Source organism: Zootermopsis nevadensis, unplaced genomic scaffold (genome assembly GCF_977971745.1).
Source record: "Zootermopsis nevadensis isolate Lab colony 2312 unplaced genomic scaffold, Znev_1.0 Znev_ptg000001l, whole genome shotgun sequence".
In the NCBI taxonomy this organism is placed as follows: Eukaryota; Metazoa; Arthropoda; class Insecta; order Blattodea; family Termopsidae; genus Zootermopsis; species Zootermopsis nevadensis.
In genome coordinates, this window is record NW_028259133.1 from 1,641,087 (window position 1) to 1,660,503 (window position 19,417).

Below are 19,417 nucleotides of genomic sequence, written 5' to 3' on the forward strand. Positions count from 1 at the left end.
AATCACACAAAATGGTAAACGGCAGTTTGAAAAGTGTTCGACACTAACTGACACAATTTGACGTCCTTTTTGACACTCGTGAGACACAGTCCAGTATATTTTACTCTTCACATGTCTAGTTAAAATTCACCGTTCGTTATTTCCAGTGCCGTCATGAAACGGCATTCTCACCCAGTCTCATTACCATGAATGAATTTTTCTTGAGTGCATGCCCTGGTTTGGATGTTGTTATCACATTCCATGTTAGATTTCAGAACACTCGTTTTGTGTTGGGCTTCATTGAAGTCATTTAAGAAATTCAAAAGTTTAAGGTGTAATACACTTTAATGGTAACATGTATGCATTCAGTGTGGAATTTTTGGAGATAGTTTTGTCACACTGAAGGTAGTTAAATTATTCAAAACTTTCAGAACTCCTCAAAATTAATTCATAAGTTTGTTGGAAAGGGAGTATAAAGCAGGTATTGAATACATCAGGTGCAGGAAATATTCTATTACATTTGAATAAAAATTTCCTTGGATATTATCCATCGTCTAGTAAATATAAAACGTAAAATGACTTTTCGGAGATGGGACTCTATCTCCGTCTTCAGGTTCCTACACAGTTGGGCCCACTAGATAGAGCTAATCTCCGAAACGTCGTTTTACGTTTTATATTTACTAGACGATGGATAATATCCAAGGAAATTTTTATTCAAATGACTCTTCACCATCGTCAAGAAGTTTTAGATTTGATATTCTATTACACATTTCCATTACCTCTTACAATAAAAACTTCTTTGTTACACTAATTCTTGAGAAAAATGCTTATGGATAGACTCATTTCTGCCAGTAATTAAATTTGTATATTTTTAAATTAACCTACAGATAGATTTCCCTGAAGATGGTTTTATTTTAAACTGTGCATACCTTTGAGACTAGAAGCTGTTACTGTCACATTGTTTATCATAATAATTAAGGGCCAGAAGATGGACTAATGGTTTTGATGCATGTCGTCCAATGCGTAATGACTCGAAGTAAAATTGAATTGCTTGAATTTGTATTATATATATTTTTTTGTGCTTTGGAGACAGATATTTTTTAATAATTTAATTACATCCACGGCATGATGCTCTAATGTAATCTTACACCGTAGTTCCATGACTTCAAACCTAGGTCCATTGACTTTGTAATGCCACTTAGCACCTGTCTACGCCATTTCACCAATTATTTGCTTTTTAATATAAATTTACCTTACAAATCTTTTAATTTTACCGACAAATTCAGACATTGAGATCAATGGATGCTGTTCCTGTTTGCGTGTTGCAGGCATCTGCTATGCGGAGTTTGCAGCAAGAGTTCCCCGAGCTGGCTCTGCGTACATCTACAGCTATGTCTGTGTGGGGGAATTTGTAGCATTTGTGATTGGATGGAATCTAATTCTCGAGTATGTTATAGGTGAGTGACGAGAGTGTTGCGCTGCAATTGAAAATTAATTTGTGAAATAAACAGTTGCTTTAAAAAAAAATCTTTATTTGTCTTCATTACCATATTCGTTTTGAGGTCCACACAGTTGTTACTAAGATTATTTCCCAGACTTAGAAATGGCCAAAATTTGACATCGACCAGTGATTTCAAACGTCAACTCTCGCTGCGTAAATTGCTACAGACTATGCAGAAATTTCCAGGCTGTTTCTTAAAAATTAAATAAAATAAGTTAAACTGTTATGCCAGAGATACAAAGTAGGAAGAATTAAGAATAAAATACAGCATATTGCATGGTGCTGCCATCTTTTAAGGCATATATGATTCACATGCAACATAAAGTCAACCCCAGATTCTTAATTTTTTTATTTTCAAGTTTCCTGTTAGTCTGCTGATGTGTGCACAGAGATAGAACTGCAAATGTATCGTAGCAGTTTTTCCAGGCTATACCGCAAATGCTGATTGATTATTTGCCCAACAAAGTATTGTAATTTGTGTAATTTATTTAAATTTAATAAATAAAGTAATCTAATCCACTGTAAGTGAAACAGCAACAGCTTTTAACACTATTAACCTTATTTTACAGTGGAGAAACTGTCTTCTTAAAGGATGAATAGATTTTTGTTCTTTCTATATTTAGGAACTGCGAGTGTGGCTCGTGGCCTTAGCAGCTACATCGATAAACTCGCTGACAATGTGATGCAGAATACGATGAGAGAAATCATGCCTATCAACGTTGACTTTCTCTCCGATTATCCAGACTTCTTATCCTTTGGAGTGATAATTGTCTTAGCAGGTAAGTTTCAAGTTGCAAAATCTTGACCACAGGGGTTGCTCCCCTAGTTACCACCTGCCAGGACAGATTGTAATTTATGAATAAGTTCAACAGATAATGAGAAAGTAATGAGACAAGGTTTATATTTATGAAATCTGAAATATTATGGACGAACATTTACGGAATTTAAGAATAGATTAGTTAACCGCCCTATACTATTACCGTGATTTATCCTTAGCAGAATATCTTCCATTGTCTCATATTGCTGTCTCTACAGATTCCTGAACAGTTCCTTGTTAGTCGCAGTTCAAATGGAACTATAATCTTTTGCCTTCTTTCAACAGGTATCCTATCCATTGGCGTGAAAGAGTCTACGATCCTCAACAACATATTCACTGTAGTCAATTTGCTTACGGTCTCAATTGTCATAATAGCAGGATCTTTAAAATGTAAGTCTGCAAAGAAAACATTTGCACAGTAAGTTTTATAGTTGAGTGAAAGAATGATTAACTACTGTTGATGATTTAAATTATGATTCAGATAAATAACAATTTCGTTTTCGTGTAAAGTTTATTAAGTGAAACGTTTCTCTGAAGACATAGCGAGCCACGTTTTCGAAGCTGGCCTAGATTCATACTGGATTTATGCAAACCAAAAATACAGTCCAACATATCTACAAGTGATATGTTATCAGCGTTCTTGGGGAAAGTTGGCCTATATGCAGACATACTGAAAAAAAAAGTCAGAATCTACGCATATTAAACACGGTCTCATGCAATCTGATCCCTTAACCAATAGTGTTTGCTCATTCACCCACACGCACATATTAACATAATCACACATTTTTAATATTGTACCGCAACTGACTTTAATGCTAGATAAATAAATAAAATAAAGATTTCAAAAGCAAACACAAACAGGTGTAAGATTTGAGGTTTTCACAGTGGTAAGTATGAAGATTTCTGTCTTCTGGGTTGTTGCGCTGTGTAGTCTTGTCGATGTTTACCAACGTTTCTGAGGTCATACTGCCTCCGTCATCGCCCTGATGACGGAGGCAGTATGACCTCTGAAACGTTGGTAAACATCGACCAGACTACACAGCGCAACAACCCAGAAGACGGAAATCTTCAGACTCATCGCCCTGATGACGGAGGCAGTATGACCTCTGAAACGTTGGTAAACATCGACCAGACTACACAGCGCAACAACCCAGAAGACGGAAATCTTCAGACTTATCGCCCTGATGACGGAGGCAGTATGACCTCTGAAACGTTGGTAAACATCGACCAGACTACACAACGCAACAACCCAGAAGACAGAAATCTTCAAATACTTAAACACTTTGGTTGTTATTACTTTATATATATATATAAAGTAATGTGTTGGGCAAGGCCGTGGTCCAGACAACACGGAGTTTTCCTCCGGGGGCTTCCCCGGTTTCTCCGTGGCATCCCAACAATTACTCCATTCACACACACACAGAAGAAGGCAATGGCAAACCACTTCTGGATCATCTGCCAAGAACGTATATGAACAGGCCCCAGTCCGAGAAAAGGATGGAAGGATCCTGTTCATATGGACCTGTCGTCAGACAGAACACTAAATAATAATAATATATATATTTCCCCCCCCCCCCCCTCCCCCAATATCTCATGCTTATTTCATTTGAAATGTGTGATATGGGTATGTTAATTTATCAGTAAGCAATGTATTTAAGAACAGTAGACAAAGGAATTTCATAGGTCTGCAAGAAAATACACGAATGTATTAATTTATTTTTAGGTGATTTTCACAACTGGAATATTCCCAAATCAGAAATTCCAGCAGATGTGGCTTCAAAAGCAGGTGAAGGAGGTTTTATGCCCTTTGGATTGGCAGGCGTTATGGCAGGGGCAGCCAAGTGTTTCTATGGCTTTGTTGGATTTGACTGCGTGGCTACAACCGGTAATGTTGTGTAGCTCTTATTATTTGAGTAGTTTGTTGCTCGGTGGAAACAATTGGAAAAGTCCACCATAAGATTATGCGTGAAACTGGTTCAATTCAGTCTACATCACAGTTTCCTACTGCAAATAAATTTGTGTTTGGATTTTTGCAAACAGTAGATGGGGAAGCGGAGTGTTGGCTAGTGGGCTAATGAAGGGGAGAAGAAGCATAAATAATAAAAAATAATAATTCAAAATATTGTAACAAAACAACACAAATTTGCACTACAGCCCTTGGTGGGCTCTGGCATCCCGAACAATATGCCCCCATCTCTTCCTGTCTTGAGCTACCTTCTTCCAGTTGCACACTTTCATCTTTCTCATATCTTCCTCTATCGCATCAATTCACCTTCCCCTTGGTCTTCCTTTAGGTCTTGTTCCCCACAATTTCTGGTTTAATACCAAATGTGGCAGTCTATCCTCTCCCATTCCGACCACATGTCCCGCCCATCTCAACCGTTGCGATTCGGTATATCTCGCAACGTGCTCATGACGGATCGATTCTTCTAACTCCGCATTATATCTAATTCTATACGATCCGTCATTATTCTTTAGGGGGCCAAAGATTTTCCGTAGAATTTTCCTTTCGAAGCACATTAACTTTCTTAACCCTTTATACAGCTGATGTTTATTTTGTGAAACATTTTATAATGATCGATTGTTTTTGTGAAATGTGTAGGCTTCTCAGAACAGTCAGAATTTTTCCTTGCAGCTGTATTGCGCTGTATTCAGACCCCATGCAGTCTAGTAATGTCAACTCACTGCAGTGTCATGCTACAACCGACACAAAAACAAGTCTATAATCATAATTGTAAGACTTGTACATATTTTTATAACATTGTTTTTTTTTTCAACTATGTTTTCAGGAGAAGAAGCAAAAAATCCGCAGAAATCTATTCCGATTGCCATTGTAATTTCCCTGATTATAATCTTTATTTCATACTTCGGAATCTCAACAGTCCTCACAATGATGTGGCCTTATTACTATCAGGTTAGTAATTTATTGCTAAATTGTTGCTATTCCTATCGTTTGTAATGCATTACGTTATCGGACAAATAATGAAGAACTTCTAGGACGCGTATTATAAGCTGAATAGTAACTGATTTAGGAGGACTGCCATTCATATTAAATTTTGTGTAATGTATTGTTCCGTCACCAGACGAAACACTGAATCAATAGTAGAGTGTTATACTGAAGAACTGAGTGGTAATGGAAAAATATTGGCGATGGAGTTGTTTACGTGCCACTGTTCAACTCTGTATCGTGTTATTGTTTCAGGATGAAAATGCACCTTTACCTCATGTCTTTACAGAAGTTGGCTGGCCTGTTATAATGTGGATTGTGACAGTGGGTGCTGTGTTTGCACTTTGCACAAGGTAAGGATAACTTTTTAACCATCAGCAGAAATTTCCAGTTGCTCAAAGGCAAACTTTCCTTTACAGTAATAACGGTTGAGTTTTCTTATACATAAGACTGTGTCTGTGAGTTTTTTTAGTCCTCGGATATTATTATTATTATTATTATTATTCTATGGCTCTCCGGTCCGTATTCGGTCCATGGCCTCCTCAATTCTCCTCTTCCATTCGGTCCTCTGTTAGGTCCATCTGTCCGAGGCTTTGATCGCGGTTTCGAAACATCTTCCTTTTTACGGTGTGAGGTTGTTAGTCTTGCGACCAACCCCCAACCTGGAGGACCAGGATACCTGTCTTAGTCTGACCTCTCCCCCTCGACCAATCTGGCTAGGGAGGCCCTACCTGTAGCTATGCTACCGCCAGCACAGCTCTTGGGGTCACTGAGGTACTCAAGCCCCACCACCATGACAAGGTGCAGATATTATATTAATGCTACTGTCCTGCTGTATAATACCTTGCAACTGTAATTTTACTCTCACCCTTGACGTCTAATTATATCTTACTAATTTTATTTCCCTTTGACATCTTATTTTGCAGAGATATTTTCCTGTACTCTCCAAATTTCCAAGATTTGTACACTTTATTGTTGTCTTATGAACTAAATCTTCCTTCATATCAAGCCATTTAATATACATAACCCCCCCCCCCACACACACACACACTTCTTTACAAATATTTTAATGCTGTATGTATGTGTAACATCTTCATAATTTTGGTGATTTACTGGGCAGCCCTAATATACATTTTTATTTCAAGTGTGTTCAGGTTGATTTAGAATACACAATGAATAATCTGTAGGGAAAATGAAAATATATTTCCAGGTTTACTGCCAAGTAACAGGTAGTATCACATATTTTGAAAACAGACTTCTGTGAACTGGCCGCACGATTAATTTTTCCGAGACGATCTCTTTTGCTAACTTCTGGTTGAAAATTACTCATTTAATCTAAAATGTTAATTGTTACGGGATAAAATGTTGGAAAAACAAATTTTTATCTTGAAACATTATCTCATATTCGAAAGAATGTAGTATGCAGACTGTATATACAAATTTATTAATTATTTTTCTAAATATTTTAAATACTTGTATGTAATTTGTGTTCTGTTTTATAAGGCTTCAAAGTGGATCATTTTTATTATCAGTGTTTTATTTTTCTTTTGATGTAGCTTGTTGGGAGCCATGTTTCCTCTACCTCGAATTCTGTACGCCATGGCTAATGATGGTTTGCTGTTCCGATTCTTAGCCAATATTAATGCGCGAACACAGACACCTGTATTGGCCACTGTGCTCTCAGGAATACTGGCTGGTAAAGCTTTCATACAATTAATTTTTCATACACATATTCTGAATTATTATTATTAATTATTCTCAGACTAAGGTGTTTTTGTTTTTTATATTTCGTCTCTTTCTAGACTCATTTCTTTGCTGGCTCGTGAAGTAATTTGTGCATTATTATTTATGCTACTTAAATTTTCTTGAAATAAATTAATGTGAAATGAAAAGTTGGTAGAATAATGAGAATGGCCATTATAAGACTTCAAAAATGCAGCCTACTCTATAAACCAAGAGGAAAGGGGAACTTGTTAGACCCAGAAGAAGATTGGAGGAGCCATTTAGAAATTATTTTACCTGATTATGGAAGAAGTCTTGAATGCCTAATCCATGTAACAGGAGAAGAAGAAATTAATGCCAGTGGTATATTTATTTAGACATTCCAGACTTCTCTTATTCTCATGAACTTTCTTGATGGCGTATTATACAGCGAAATTAAACATTCTTTGAGAATGAAGCTTCAATTCTTCAAGATCCACTGATATATTATGATTTCAGCAGTCAATACAGCCATATTAAATAACAAACTACCCTAAAAGTTAAAGTACACTTTAAATAATGTAGATTTTATTAACCCTTTCAATGCCGTAAACAAGATACATCAGAGTGTTGGCTGTGCATTCTGAATAACGTTGGTGTTCAGTAATGTCAGTGAATATATTCTCTTGTTAATCTGTTAGAAAACTAAGGTGTATTTCATTTGTTTGGACTTTGACGGTTGTAATATAGAGTGAACAAACCAACAACTATTAACACTATAATGGACACTATTGCCATACGCATTTCGACCTCAAGAGGTCATCATCAGTGGCATCAGGGAAATTAATACATATAGTCAAATGGTTCAAGCAAATTTCATAATTAAAATAAAAGGTAATTGACAAGATGACTGCACTAGATGCTGTTATTCAGAGAAGTAAAACTTGCACTTAGCTGTTGATTCCGTTGTACGGTGGCCGTTACTGGTCTCGGCGAGCTGTACTTGCGTCGTCTGTACCTGTGAACTCCAGAACCGTCGGCGAGAGTCTCTTGCCGACGGTTGAAACGCGTATGGCAATAGTGTCCATTATAGTGTTAATAGTTGTTGGTTTGTTCACTCTATATTCTAATACACTACACGGTATGCAAAGTTTTAAGATTTTTGACGGTTGTGTTTATTTTACCATGGATATGTATGACACTAACAATATAAGGCATATTTTAAGAAATAAAATGAATATATATATTTGTTATGTGTTGTCATTGCAGGGATTATGGCTACAATATTTGATCTGCAACAGCTTATTGACATGATGTCTATCGGAACGCTCTTAGCGTATACCATAGTTGCCATCTGTGTTCTGGTTCTAAGGTAACTATTTGTTTAACCCACACCCAAACTCTTGTACCACTTTTCTGAATTTGTGGAATTTGTCTTGACTCTGGAGGTCTCCCCACCTTGTTCATTTACATTTTCTAATGTCCATAATACCAATATTCTGTCCATGAAAACTTCTGAGGTGAGAGTGATAGAGGTGCCTGAAATATGTCGTATTTTTTTTAATACAGTGGCTCTTGACTTACGTCATTGGCCGTGAAGTCCTGCGATGTAGTGAACTACTTTTCCGCCGAGTGGCGTTGCACAGGGTGCACCGAGTGGTGGCGAGTTGACATTGCACCGCAATGACGATGAAGATGAGAATGGAGTAGTTGTAGAATCTAGATGATTGCAATATTGCATAATCTTTGTGCTCTGTTTCTGATAGCAATAACTAATGAACCATTGGAGGTAGAGATTTGAAATTTGGTGTGATGATAGATCATAAACATATCTGCAATACTTTTTTAACCTTATGGAAAAAAATTTGGGTTTGTGTGATCACTGCGTTCTATCAATACACAGTTCGTGTTCGCCTCACAGTAAAGACTTAAGTATTTAAAGTGTATCATATTTTATAATCTTATGTTTATGTTGCATTCAGATGAAACTACACTTAAATATTTTTTTAAGTGCTAATGGATGCTAATTAAATATAAACTTCAGCTGTGAAATTTCCATGCAGTCATTTATAAATTATCATACTTTTAATTTTGTGTCTTGCACTTTTCTTATGATTCTCGAGAAATGCGGGTGCTGTGATGACTCGGATACAAGGATATTAATCCATTTATGTTTCAGGTATGAAGATCCACCGCAGTCTTCATATGCCTACTCCTCACATGAGCAGGAGATCCAGTTTGGTGATGCTGGCATCGTCAGTTTAGTGCTTCGTTCCATGAAACTGTTATTTAACCTCTCCATGATTAAATATCCCAGCTTGCTGTCATCATCCATAACAAAATGGTCAATTGTCTTGTTCAGTGAGTTATATTTCATTACTTATTGATTTAAGTATTTAATCCTTTTGGTGTTGTATTCACATTAGCTTTGCAGTATATTGAAAAGGACAGCTTATACCTAAGTAGATTTAATTTTTCTAATTTTTTATTTTTATGCATCTGACTGTTAAACTGCCCATTTTTTATATTTTGTTGCATTAATGTGTTGCAACATAAACCAGGATTTATAAGCATACCGGTCTCTTGTGTAAGCTTATTATTAGGTGTGGATAGTTTAAACTTTTTAAAATTTAAAGGATATTTGAGGAAATGTCTTCAGCAAGAGGAAATGTATCTCAGCTCTAGCCCCTTTAAGCTCACATGGCTGTGTTATTTCTTTAACAAACGTGTGACACAGAAGACCACTATGATCGGTTTTAAAATTATGTGTCATATCACGTGTGCATGGGTTTGTATTTAGAATATTAGCTCTTATAGAAGTTGGAAGTAGCATAGCTACTGGTATGGCCTCCCTAGCCAGATTGGTCGAGGGGGAGAGGTCAGACTAAGACAGGTACCCTGATACTCCAGGTTGGGGGTTGGTCGCAAGGCAAACAACCTCGCACCGTAAAAAGGAAGATGTTTCGAAACCTCGATCAAAGCCTCGGACAGACGGACCTAACAGAGGACGGAATGGAAGAGGAGAATTGAGGAGGCCATGGACCGAACGCGGACCGGAGAGCCATAGAAGAAGAAGAAGATAGAAGTTGAATGTGGTCGTACCATTCATAGAAGGCTCCTACACTTGATAAGAGTATTTAAGTAAAGACTTCTGAAGGTGGCTAAACACAAATTATTTCCTGTTTTATGTCAAGTGATATTGAGCAAATTAGATAATTGAACATGTATTTGGGGAGTTCATTGTTCGAATATCAGCTGTATTAACTGAAATTTATCAACTTTTCTTCCTTCTAAATTATTTCCTGCATGTCATTGATGTGTATCTTTGCATCTTGTTTCAACAGTACATCTGTAATTCAAATAGCGTCATTAAATAACCTAAGAATCAGTTGATTTATTGATGAAAGTCTTGCACTGAAAATTATATAGAAAACCAATCTTCTTCTGATGTTATTTTCTACAAGATACTATGTGAAATTTTTTTACAGATATGAATTTTTTTATAAATACTTACAGAAACAGGGGAATGCCAATATTTTCATAAAGACGTGCTATGAAATTCTCATATTCCTACTGTTTTCCTTTTCAGGTATTATCACTGTCGGCTTCTGTTCAGTCATCATCTTTGCAGGAAGTGGTCTAAAGAATCTTGACTTATGGCCAGTTCTATTGGCTACTGTCTTTCTATTCCTGATGCTTGTCATTTTGTTGATTATTGGCAGGCAGCCCAGTTCCAGTGTTAAACTTTCATTTAAGGTGAGGCAATTTTTAGATTTTGGAATAAACAAGTAAGTTAACTTGCCTAACCAGTCTGTGTGTGTACATGTCTGTACAGGGAAAGATATTAGTTTAAAATGAGGCATTAATTTCCTGAAACGTAGCAATGTAAGGCCCCACATAAGACTTGAGGATGCACCATTCTGCTGCGTTGGTCACAGAATGACATACCCACAAAAATTGAAATCCACGAGGTTAATTATGTAAGTAAAGTAAAGCGTCCCGCTACATGCCTATGCAGGCATTTGTGGGGGAGCAGAGGTATAGCTTCTACTCTTTCTTGACCTCGGCACCTTATGTAAATATGTCATGTATAAGGTGAATAAGTTCCAGAAGAAAGAAGACGCTAGGGATTACTTTAAGAATGGCATGAACAATTTATTTTCGTCAGACGTGATGTGCAACGAGTTCCGTAGTACAAGGACGTGTTTGTGTTATTGTTGCAGGTTCCTCTCGTGCCCATTGTGCCTGCGCTTAGCATATTCATCAATGTATACCTTATGTTGGTACTGGATGTATACACCTGGATACGATTTGGTGTTTGGCTGGCGATAGGTAAGTTTCATTTTGAACAAAATATGCCTGAATTTGAGGCCAAAATTTGCATACAGGTATCCTGCATCAGAATTATTCAACAAAATTTTATTGTCACTTCTAGAATTTTGTTCGGTCTTCTTAAAACACACAGGGGTGAATAAAAAATTAAGGGTAGTTTATTATTTGATGTGTATACAGAAAATAAGAATGGTTTGAATCTTTTTATTTTTAAAAGTCTCTCAGTTTTACAGTGCACCTAATCCAGTACAATATATCTTTACTGATGCTGTTTAGAGTTATGCTTCCTGCAGTGCTTGCTTCAAAATGTCATGACATGAGCATCTTTGACTCTATGAAGTCAAGAGGGTGAATAGACGGTGATTGGATTGGATGCTGCAAGATCTCGATGAGTGAGCACCAATTTGTACTGACGGAATGTTTCAGTCGTCCAGGCAGTCACAGTACAACTTGCTCTGACTGTGACGCCTTGCTCTTGAAAATCCATTGAGAATGACCGTTCACATCCCAGGAAAATGATAAATATCGGTATGCTAGGAGAAGCTAAAGCCTTGATGATTTAGGAGTTAGCATTTGCTTACAGGTTTATTCTGATGCACATACATTTCATTTGCAGCGTTTTCTGTAGGTTTTTGATATTGTGAATAAGCCAGCGTTCCATAATTTTCTGTTTTTATAGGCGTAGTATATGTAGTAACGTCATATAACTTGTGTTGGGCAAGGGCGTGGTCCAGGTATCACGGAGGTTTCCTCCGGGGTTTCCCCGGTTTCTCCGTGGCATCCCAACAATTACTCCATTCACACACAGAAGAAGGCAACGGCAAACCACTTCTGGATCATCTGCCTAGGAAACATATGAACAGGTCCCTGTCAGAGGGATCTTGTTCATAGTGTCACCAGGGGCCGGCTGCTACCCGACAGTACAAAAAAAAATTGAAATTTTGCTTCTGTCCCAGAACTTTCTGAAGCTATCAGGTGTAGGTGGTATAGGCAGCATTAATCTTATACAGGAATACAGAAATGTTAAACAAGGCAGGTTAGACACATTAACTGACCTGCAGACCTCTGTGTAATCGTAAACCCAGTACACAGATAATCCTTTTAAATACTATAATTTAAGTTGTCATCATCATTGGCGCTACAGCCGTGTGTGGGCCCTGGTCTTATTCAAAAGCTTCTTCCATTCTTCCTCATTCACAGACAATCTGTTTGCCAGTCCACCATGAATTAGTCCCATTTAAGTTGTCAGGCTCTCTTTATTAAGAGGAGCATGGTATGTATCATTCAAGTGTAACGACCTTATTAGGACAGTTAGTTAAAAATGTGTACAGTAACCTAATTTGGAGATCATTGTGTTGTTATATTTATCAGTTTCTTACTTTTTATCTTAACAAGCACTCCTACTTAATGAGGTCACCTTAAAACAAGTTTATCTTTGTGAGAAAGATGGATTGGTCTTTGTGACGCAACATACTTAATCCCTTATCACTCAGTTTTCCACCATACAAATTGTATTGTGTCTCAGTTTTTGTATGTAATACAAATAAAAAAAGAGCATTTCTTATTTAGATGTTATCATCACATTGTGGTCGTCTTGTACTGTTCCATACTAACTGTACTTGAGACCTGCTCCGAGTGAGATTATTAAAGCAGTCCCACTACTTGCTATGTAGGTCGCTTGGGGGAAGTAGAGGCATAGCTCCTGCTCATTCTTGACCTCGGCACTAAATGGGGGTGAGTGGTCAGCATCATGCCCTGGTCGTGCTTTACCCCTGGTAAAGGACCCTGGTACCCATTGGGTAGGAGGCTGGGTGGGCCCCAGAGCTGGTTAGGATGCGGATGATGGAGGAAAAATCCTCTGCTCCCATCGGGGTTTGAACCCTGACCGTCTAGCCTGTAGCTAGTCCCTATACTGACTGAGCTATTAAGGCTCCTTTGAGTGAGATTAGTTTCTTAAAAAAATGTAGGTAATGACATAATCTAGCTCCTTACAAACTTAATGAGATTTATGCAAATGCATGTTATTAGTAATTTAGTGGATAAAATTTATGTGTCAGCAGCAGCGCAGTGTTTAGTGGCCATAATTAAATGATTGTACGGTGGTCTAGTGGTTAGAATGCTGGCCTTGTAATCCTGGGGTCTCGGGTTCGATTCCCGGCGGTGCCCGAATTTATAACTTGTGTTGGGCAAGGCCATGGTCTAGGCAACACGGAGTTTTCCTCTGTGGCATCCCAACAATTACTCCATTCACACACAGAAGAAGGCAGTGGCAAACCACTTCTGGATCATCTGCCAAGAACGTATATGAACAGGTCCCAGTCCGAGAAAAGGATGGAAGGATCCTGTTCATATGGACCTGTCGTCAGACAGAACACTAAATAATAATAAGATGAGGTGGTCTAGCGGTTAGAACGCTGGCCTTGTAATCCTGGGGTCTCGGGTTCGATTCCTGGCGGTGCCCGAATTTATAACTTGTGTTGGACAAGGCCGTGGTCTAGGCAACACGGAGTTTTCCTCCGTGGCATCCCAACAATTACTCCATTCGCACACAGAAGAAGGCAATGGCAAACCACTTCTGGATCATCTGCCAAGAACGTATATGAACAGGTCCCAGTCCGAGAAAAGGATGGAAGGATCCTGTTCATATGGACCTGTCATCAGACAGAACACTAAATAAATAAATAAAATGTTGGAGCACACCTGGCTGTCTGAACTAGGTAGAAGTGGGGATTGACGTAATGGAATTAACTCTGATAGTTTTTTCAGTGGGTTGAGGAAATACTTATCTCCAGTTACACAATAAGTTTTCCAAATATTAAGATAATGATTTATGAAGTGCAGACTTTGGCTCTGAGAAAACAAAATATTAAGTGGCATGAGGACAGTCATATCAATTACAAGGAGGTAAAGACGTCACAGAACAGCTTTAACTTATTTTTATGTGATGAATCAAATGATTGAATATATTTTTCTGCTTGTATATCATAAAATGGACTGAACTGATGTATTAATGAGAGGTGTTTTGTTAACACCAGCAAATTAGTTGAAAGGTCCTAAATAACGTAGTGTTCCCAGACAGTTACTTATAGCATCACATAAAAGTGTAGAACGACCTGATGCCTGTAATACTGGAAAAGAAAGATTTTTGAATGAAGTAGAATTCATTGTGGTGTTAAACAAGGCTTTGAATGTCACTTAACGTTTGTTTGAATACATATTCTCATTAATGAACTTTATTGTAAATAACCAAGAACTCTTTCGAACTAATTCTGCTATACACTCCGTCAACACAAGGAATAAAAATCAGCTTCATAGACCAGTTGCCAACCTCTCATGTTTTCAGAAGAGTGCATATTATGCAGGGATCAACATTTTCAACAGTCTACCATCAAATCTCACAAGTCTTGTAAATAAGAAGGAGCAATTTAAGGTAGCATTAAAAAGATACTTAATTACACACTCCTTTTACTCTGTCGATGAATTTCTAATGTTTACAAGTAAGTCGTAATTTATCTATTGTATATAATGGGTGGATTTATTTGTAACTTATCTCTACTTCATGTGAACCCTTTGTTTGTATTTTTGTGACATTTATATAATGACTTGTATTTGTATAACATGTATTGTATTATTATGACTTATTCTACATCCTGTTGTCATCTGACTAACTTATGGATCCATGGAATGTAATAAAGATGTATGTATGTTTGTTGTACACATGCTCGTATATGCTTGTCATGACGATGCATGTTGTAGAAAGAAAGGTGGGAATTGTTTGAAGCCATGTCCAACAATTTTATGATTTTGTTTCTATTTAAAAGAATGTGTCCGTACTTCAACCAGTGTGCTGTGCCAAGATAATTTATAGTATTCTCTTTACTGTTTGGGAATATGTCATAGGCATGAATGGAACAAGGAAACTCAACGAGTCAGAAATAAAACTTGTATTGTGGATAAATACAAAATATTGGGGGAAAACAATGCTCTTAATTACCTAATATGTATTTGTCTAAAATTAAGGAGAGAAATGTTAACATAACCTCTGTCAGCTGTGCATCACGGCTTTTGAGCAGTCCAGCTGTCCGTGTGTTACAGTAGCACACTGCTAAGACAGTGTTAAACAAGTTGATATTTGCTGTACTGTTAATAATATAAATATCTTTTCCATTTGCAGGTTTCCTAATATATTTCTTCTATGGGTTGAAAAATAGCGAAGAAGGAAAACTTTCAAGGGAGAAAGGAGAAAGCAAACAGCTTACTGTTCATCAAATTGGCGCTGAACGTCAGAATAAAGCAGATTCACAACAAGAAAACTGCAGTTACAAGTCATTCAGTAGTACATTTGATAATTCTCAAAACTCATCATTATGAAACTGTGATAAGGAGTAGCCATTTGTGTGATGTGCACCGTATCAGCATACTTCAATCGTGCTTCTCACCGTGTTGAGATTTTTGGACACAAACAGCTATTAACCATTTTTTACTCCATGAAACATATTGCATTTGCAAATATGACATTTTAATGGGTATTGGTATTTTTTATTATTTTAAGCTTTCAGATGTGGAACTCCCTTTTACTATGCCAACATATTTGAACAATTGGGAATTTTGTAATATTGAATTCGTTTTGTTAGAATTTTTTAGTGTAATGGTGACCATCTGCTGTATCACAGCTTTTATGTTTCTACTGCATTTATAATTAAGCTAATTCATCCATTATCAGGTATCATTGAATTTGTACATATCACATTATAAATGCAAGTTTACTAACTTACAAAACTCTTAAAACTGAATTCAGTCCTTTAGTTTTATGTGAGGTTTACCAACAAATTCCATTGACAATATGGAACCTTTAATTTGTGGAATTTACTTCTCTTTTATATGAAAATATTATTTTGCATGATATTTAGACAATGAAGTGTAAAGGCGGTTATTTTCTGAGTGTAAGTTTACCGACATATCAGAGGTCCTTGCTGCCTCTGTCACTCATTACCCTGATGATGGAGGCAGAAAGGACCTCTGAAACATTGGTCAACTTGTACCAGACTACACAGCGCTACAACCCAGAAAATTGCCATCTTCGTACCCATTGCCATGAGAACCAGAAATCCTACAATGAAGTTCAGTTGAAGTATTTGCATGCTTTCTGTTGGTTGGCACTTGGTGTGATAATTTATTAAATATATTTGGAATCTCTCTAAGGACCTCAAGGGACCAGAAGTTTTATAAATAGGTGTGAGAAATTGAGCTATAATTTTGGATACTTTAGTACTGTGAATAAAAAGCAGATGAGTAAATGTAAAAACAAACAAATAAGTGATTAAATAGGGCTCTTATTCTTTGAACTACTTAAAACTAAAAATGAAATTAAAGTATATGTGAAGATTGCTGTCTGGTAGATACTGACCAACATTTCAGAGGAGTGTACTGCTTCCATCATCAGGGTGACAACCTGTTCACAGAAGGGTTGTGGTAAATATAGGAGTGGGTTGGACCAGCAGGAAGTGAGGGTAGGTAGAGCTCCAGTGGTAGAAAATTTGCTGATTCTGTCTTCCATGTGGTCTTTCTGTGGTTCCCCCTCTCCCATTGGTTCTCCTACTGTGTCTGCCCTCACTCCAGTTCTCTCCTCTCCCATTGGTTCAATCAGGGCTCTTCCGTGTCCATCTTACTCCTATATCTACCGCCTTTCTGCACATGTCTTATCACCCTGATGATGAAGGCAGTAAGCTCCTCTGCAGTGTTAGTCAGTGTATACCAGACTACACAGTGCTGAATCGCAATTGTGTTTACAGTTTAAACATGTTTGCTTGTTAGGTTATATAAGAATGGGCCAATAGCCATAAGATACAAGGCCTTCAGGCCTATGAAGCAGATCAACTGTTTTGGTATTACAGTGAAACCTCGATGCATCGTTTTCGGCGGGGGTGGGAAATAAAAACGATGAATGCGGGAAAACGATAGATGCGGGAAAGCATTAAAAATTTAAAAAAAACAATGTTTCTCTTTCAAAGTTACTTCTTTTTACCAAAAAAAGTCTTTAATGGACAACTGGTTTGTCGAAACTTTACGTTTTAGACCAAACAGAGCACTTTCCACGTTCAAAATGTTTTCCTCGTCACGTTCACTAATATTAAGCGCATAAAAGAACGACTTCACTTTCGCCAATGCAGCGTGTGCTTCGGCAAAACTCGGCAAAGCTTCGGGCTCGCATTCGTTGTCTTCCTCTTCCTCACCACTCCCACCCCCTTCGCGAACAATAACAGGAAGAATGGTAATACTATTACTGCCGAACTCAACGAAACGTAACTGTACCACTGAACCGCTGGAAACGAGATGAACCTGAAGAATGAAAAGTGCCGCCAGCCTTTCCTTTGTACTTGTAATAAAAGCATTTGTGAAGAAATTCACACTGCACATGCCATCTGGCATCGGTGGAACGAAATATGAGTGCACCCTAATTAAAATCGTAAAATTTCTGACAATGCCATTCACTCCAACTATCACCCCTGCACCGCTGACCCTCATTCCAAAAGAATGTGCTGGTTGGGCGACATAACAGGTTACCACTACTGTGTATTCCAAAAACATTGTGCGTCTTTCGGTATTAATTTATCTCAAAACCCAGCATTTTAAATTCTCAGAAACGATCATTGCGGGAAAATTGTGGGCCGGGACTAAGATTTTTGAACGATAGATGCGATAAAACGATAGTTCGAGGAACGATAGAAGCGGGAAAATGTAACATTATTTTATATGGGATGTATTCGGGACCGAACAAAACGGACGATGCATCCGGGAAAACGATAGTTCCGGGAACGATGGATAGAGGTTTCACTGTATATACTTATTTTATATTCCAGAATCTTCAAAGAATCTTTTTTTCTTTACATTTCCTTTTGATTTTTTTAATATAATTTCTTTGATCTCATTATAATAGTTAAAAGAGCATGAAATCTTAACCAGGTTCCAAAGCTGGCAAACTTATATTAATGCAATTTCATTTGGGATATGGAAGCAACCGTTTATTTATTTCACAGGAAATAAATTCATTTTGCACAAAATTTTAAGTTGTTATATAAACACCCCAAGTTTCTTTTTCCCTGATATATTCATGATTGAATAACCCTGCCTCTCTCTCGGAACATCGTCATTCTTGTGGTATGTTCCGAAGGTGCAAACCAATTAATTTATTAGAAATAAAAATAATGCTGTCATGCATGAAGGCTGATGGGGTTAAGCTGCATGTGTGCGTCTTTCTATCACATGCGTTGTTTCCTTTATATAAACAAAATGAGTTGGCTATGGACCGTTAGTTTCAAGTTGATTGTTGTTTGAGTGGAAGCTATGGAGCTGGAAAGCTGTGCAAACTTCATTTTTCGAGTGTTCAGACTTTAAGAATGAAATGATTAATATCAGTATGGAATCTAAGCTGAAGATTGAACAAGCAAGATATATGATTTATAGCTAAAGAAGTGCAAGCATGAACAATTATTTGTATCAGCGGATTAATAAATCAATATATCAAATGGAACCCAGCAAGTTAATCAGTGGTTATTGCTACTGAGAATAAACTTATTTATTTACAAAAATAGCATTACTGTTAGTTGATACAATAACTTAAAAAAATGTAGTTTTTTAAGTTGGCAAGTGATTCAGTGTGTATTGGGATATAAGCAGTTCTAATAGATGGATTGCTTATGGAAACTGTAGACATGGTCTGATGTATCTTCAGAAGAAAATCCTTTGCTCTCTGCTGTGGACTGAACGCTGTTTGTTCAGTCCAAACTTAGGCAGTATACCGACTGAGCTATTGTACCGATATTTGCCTGGTAAGACTAAGTAATGCACCTAAAAGTCTTGAGTCATGGTATCAGCCCCCCAGGTGCAGATTTCAACATGAGACAACCAAATCCAAACTTAGGCAGTATACCGACTGAGCTATTGTACCGATATTTGCCTGGTAAGACTAAGTAATGCACCTAAAAGTCTTGAGTCATGGTATCAGCCCCCCAGGTGCAGATTTCAACATGAGACAACCAAATGTGAAACAGGAGTGCCAACCCCTCTACCATAGAGCTGGTAGAATATTGTGAAAAGTTCATCTGTAAATATCATTAAAAAGTTCCAAAATGTCCGATAT

The 19,417-nt window shown here is 37.4% G+C and overlaps 1 protein-coding gene across 4 annotated transcripts in view; it reads left to right on the forward strand.

The window, feature by feature from the left end:
- The window catches only part of LOC110840577 (high affinity cationic amino acid transporter 1), a 38,578-nt gene extending 19,770 nt beyond the window's left edge, over window positions 1-18,808 (forward strand). For 3 of the 4 annotated variants that reach the window (XM_022085724.2, XM_022085706.2, XM_022085715.2), the window contains exons 3-14: window positions 1,308-1,436; window positions 2,104-2,259; window positions 2,583-2,687; window positions 4,021-4,182; window positions 5,087-5,211; window positions 5,500-5,597; window positions 6,801-6,940; window positions 8,215-8,317; window positions 9,125-9,306; window positions 10,535-10,701; window positions 11,169-11,277; window positions 15,452-18,808. In XM_022085724.2, the coding sequence (XP_021941416.2) occupies window positions 1,308-1,436; window positions 2,104-2,259; window positions 2,583-2,687; window positions 4,021-4,182; window positions 5,087-5,211; window positions 5,500-5,597; window positions 6,801-6,940; window positions 8,215-8,317; window positions 9,125-9,306; window positions 10,535-10,701; window positions 11,169-11,277; window positions 15,452-15,648 (1,673 nt within the window). In that variant the 3' untranslated portion in view covers window positions 15,649-18,808. Of the gene's footprint in view, window positions 1-1,307; window positions 1,437-2,103; window positions 2,260-2,582; window positions 2,688-4,020; window positions 4,183-5,086; window positions 5,212-5,499; window positions 5,598-6,800; window positions 6,941-8,214; window positions 8,318-9,124; window positions 9,307-9,855; window positions 10,087-10,534; window positions 10,702-11,168; window positions 11,278-15,451 lie in introns of those variants that run through there. The other variant, XR_002546920.2, reaches the window with a different exon arrangement.
- Window positions 18,809-19,417: the final 609 nt, after the last annotated feature.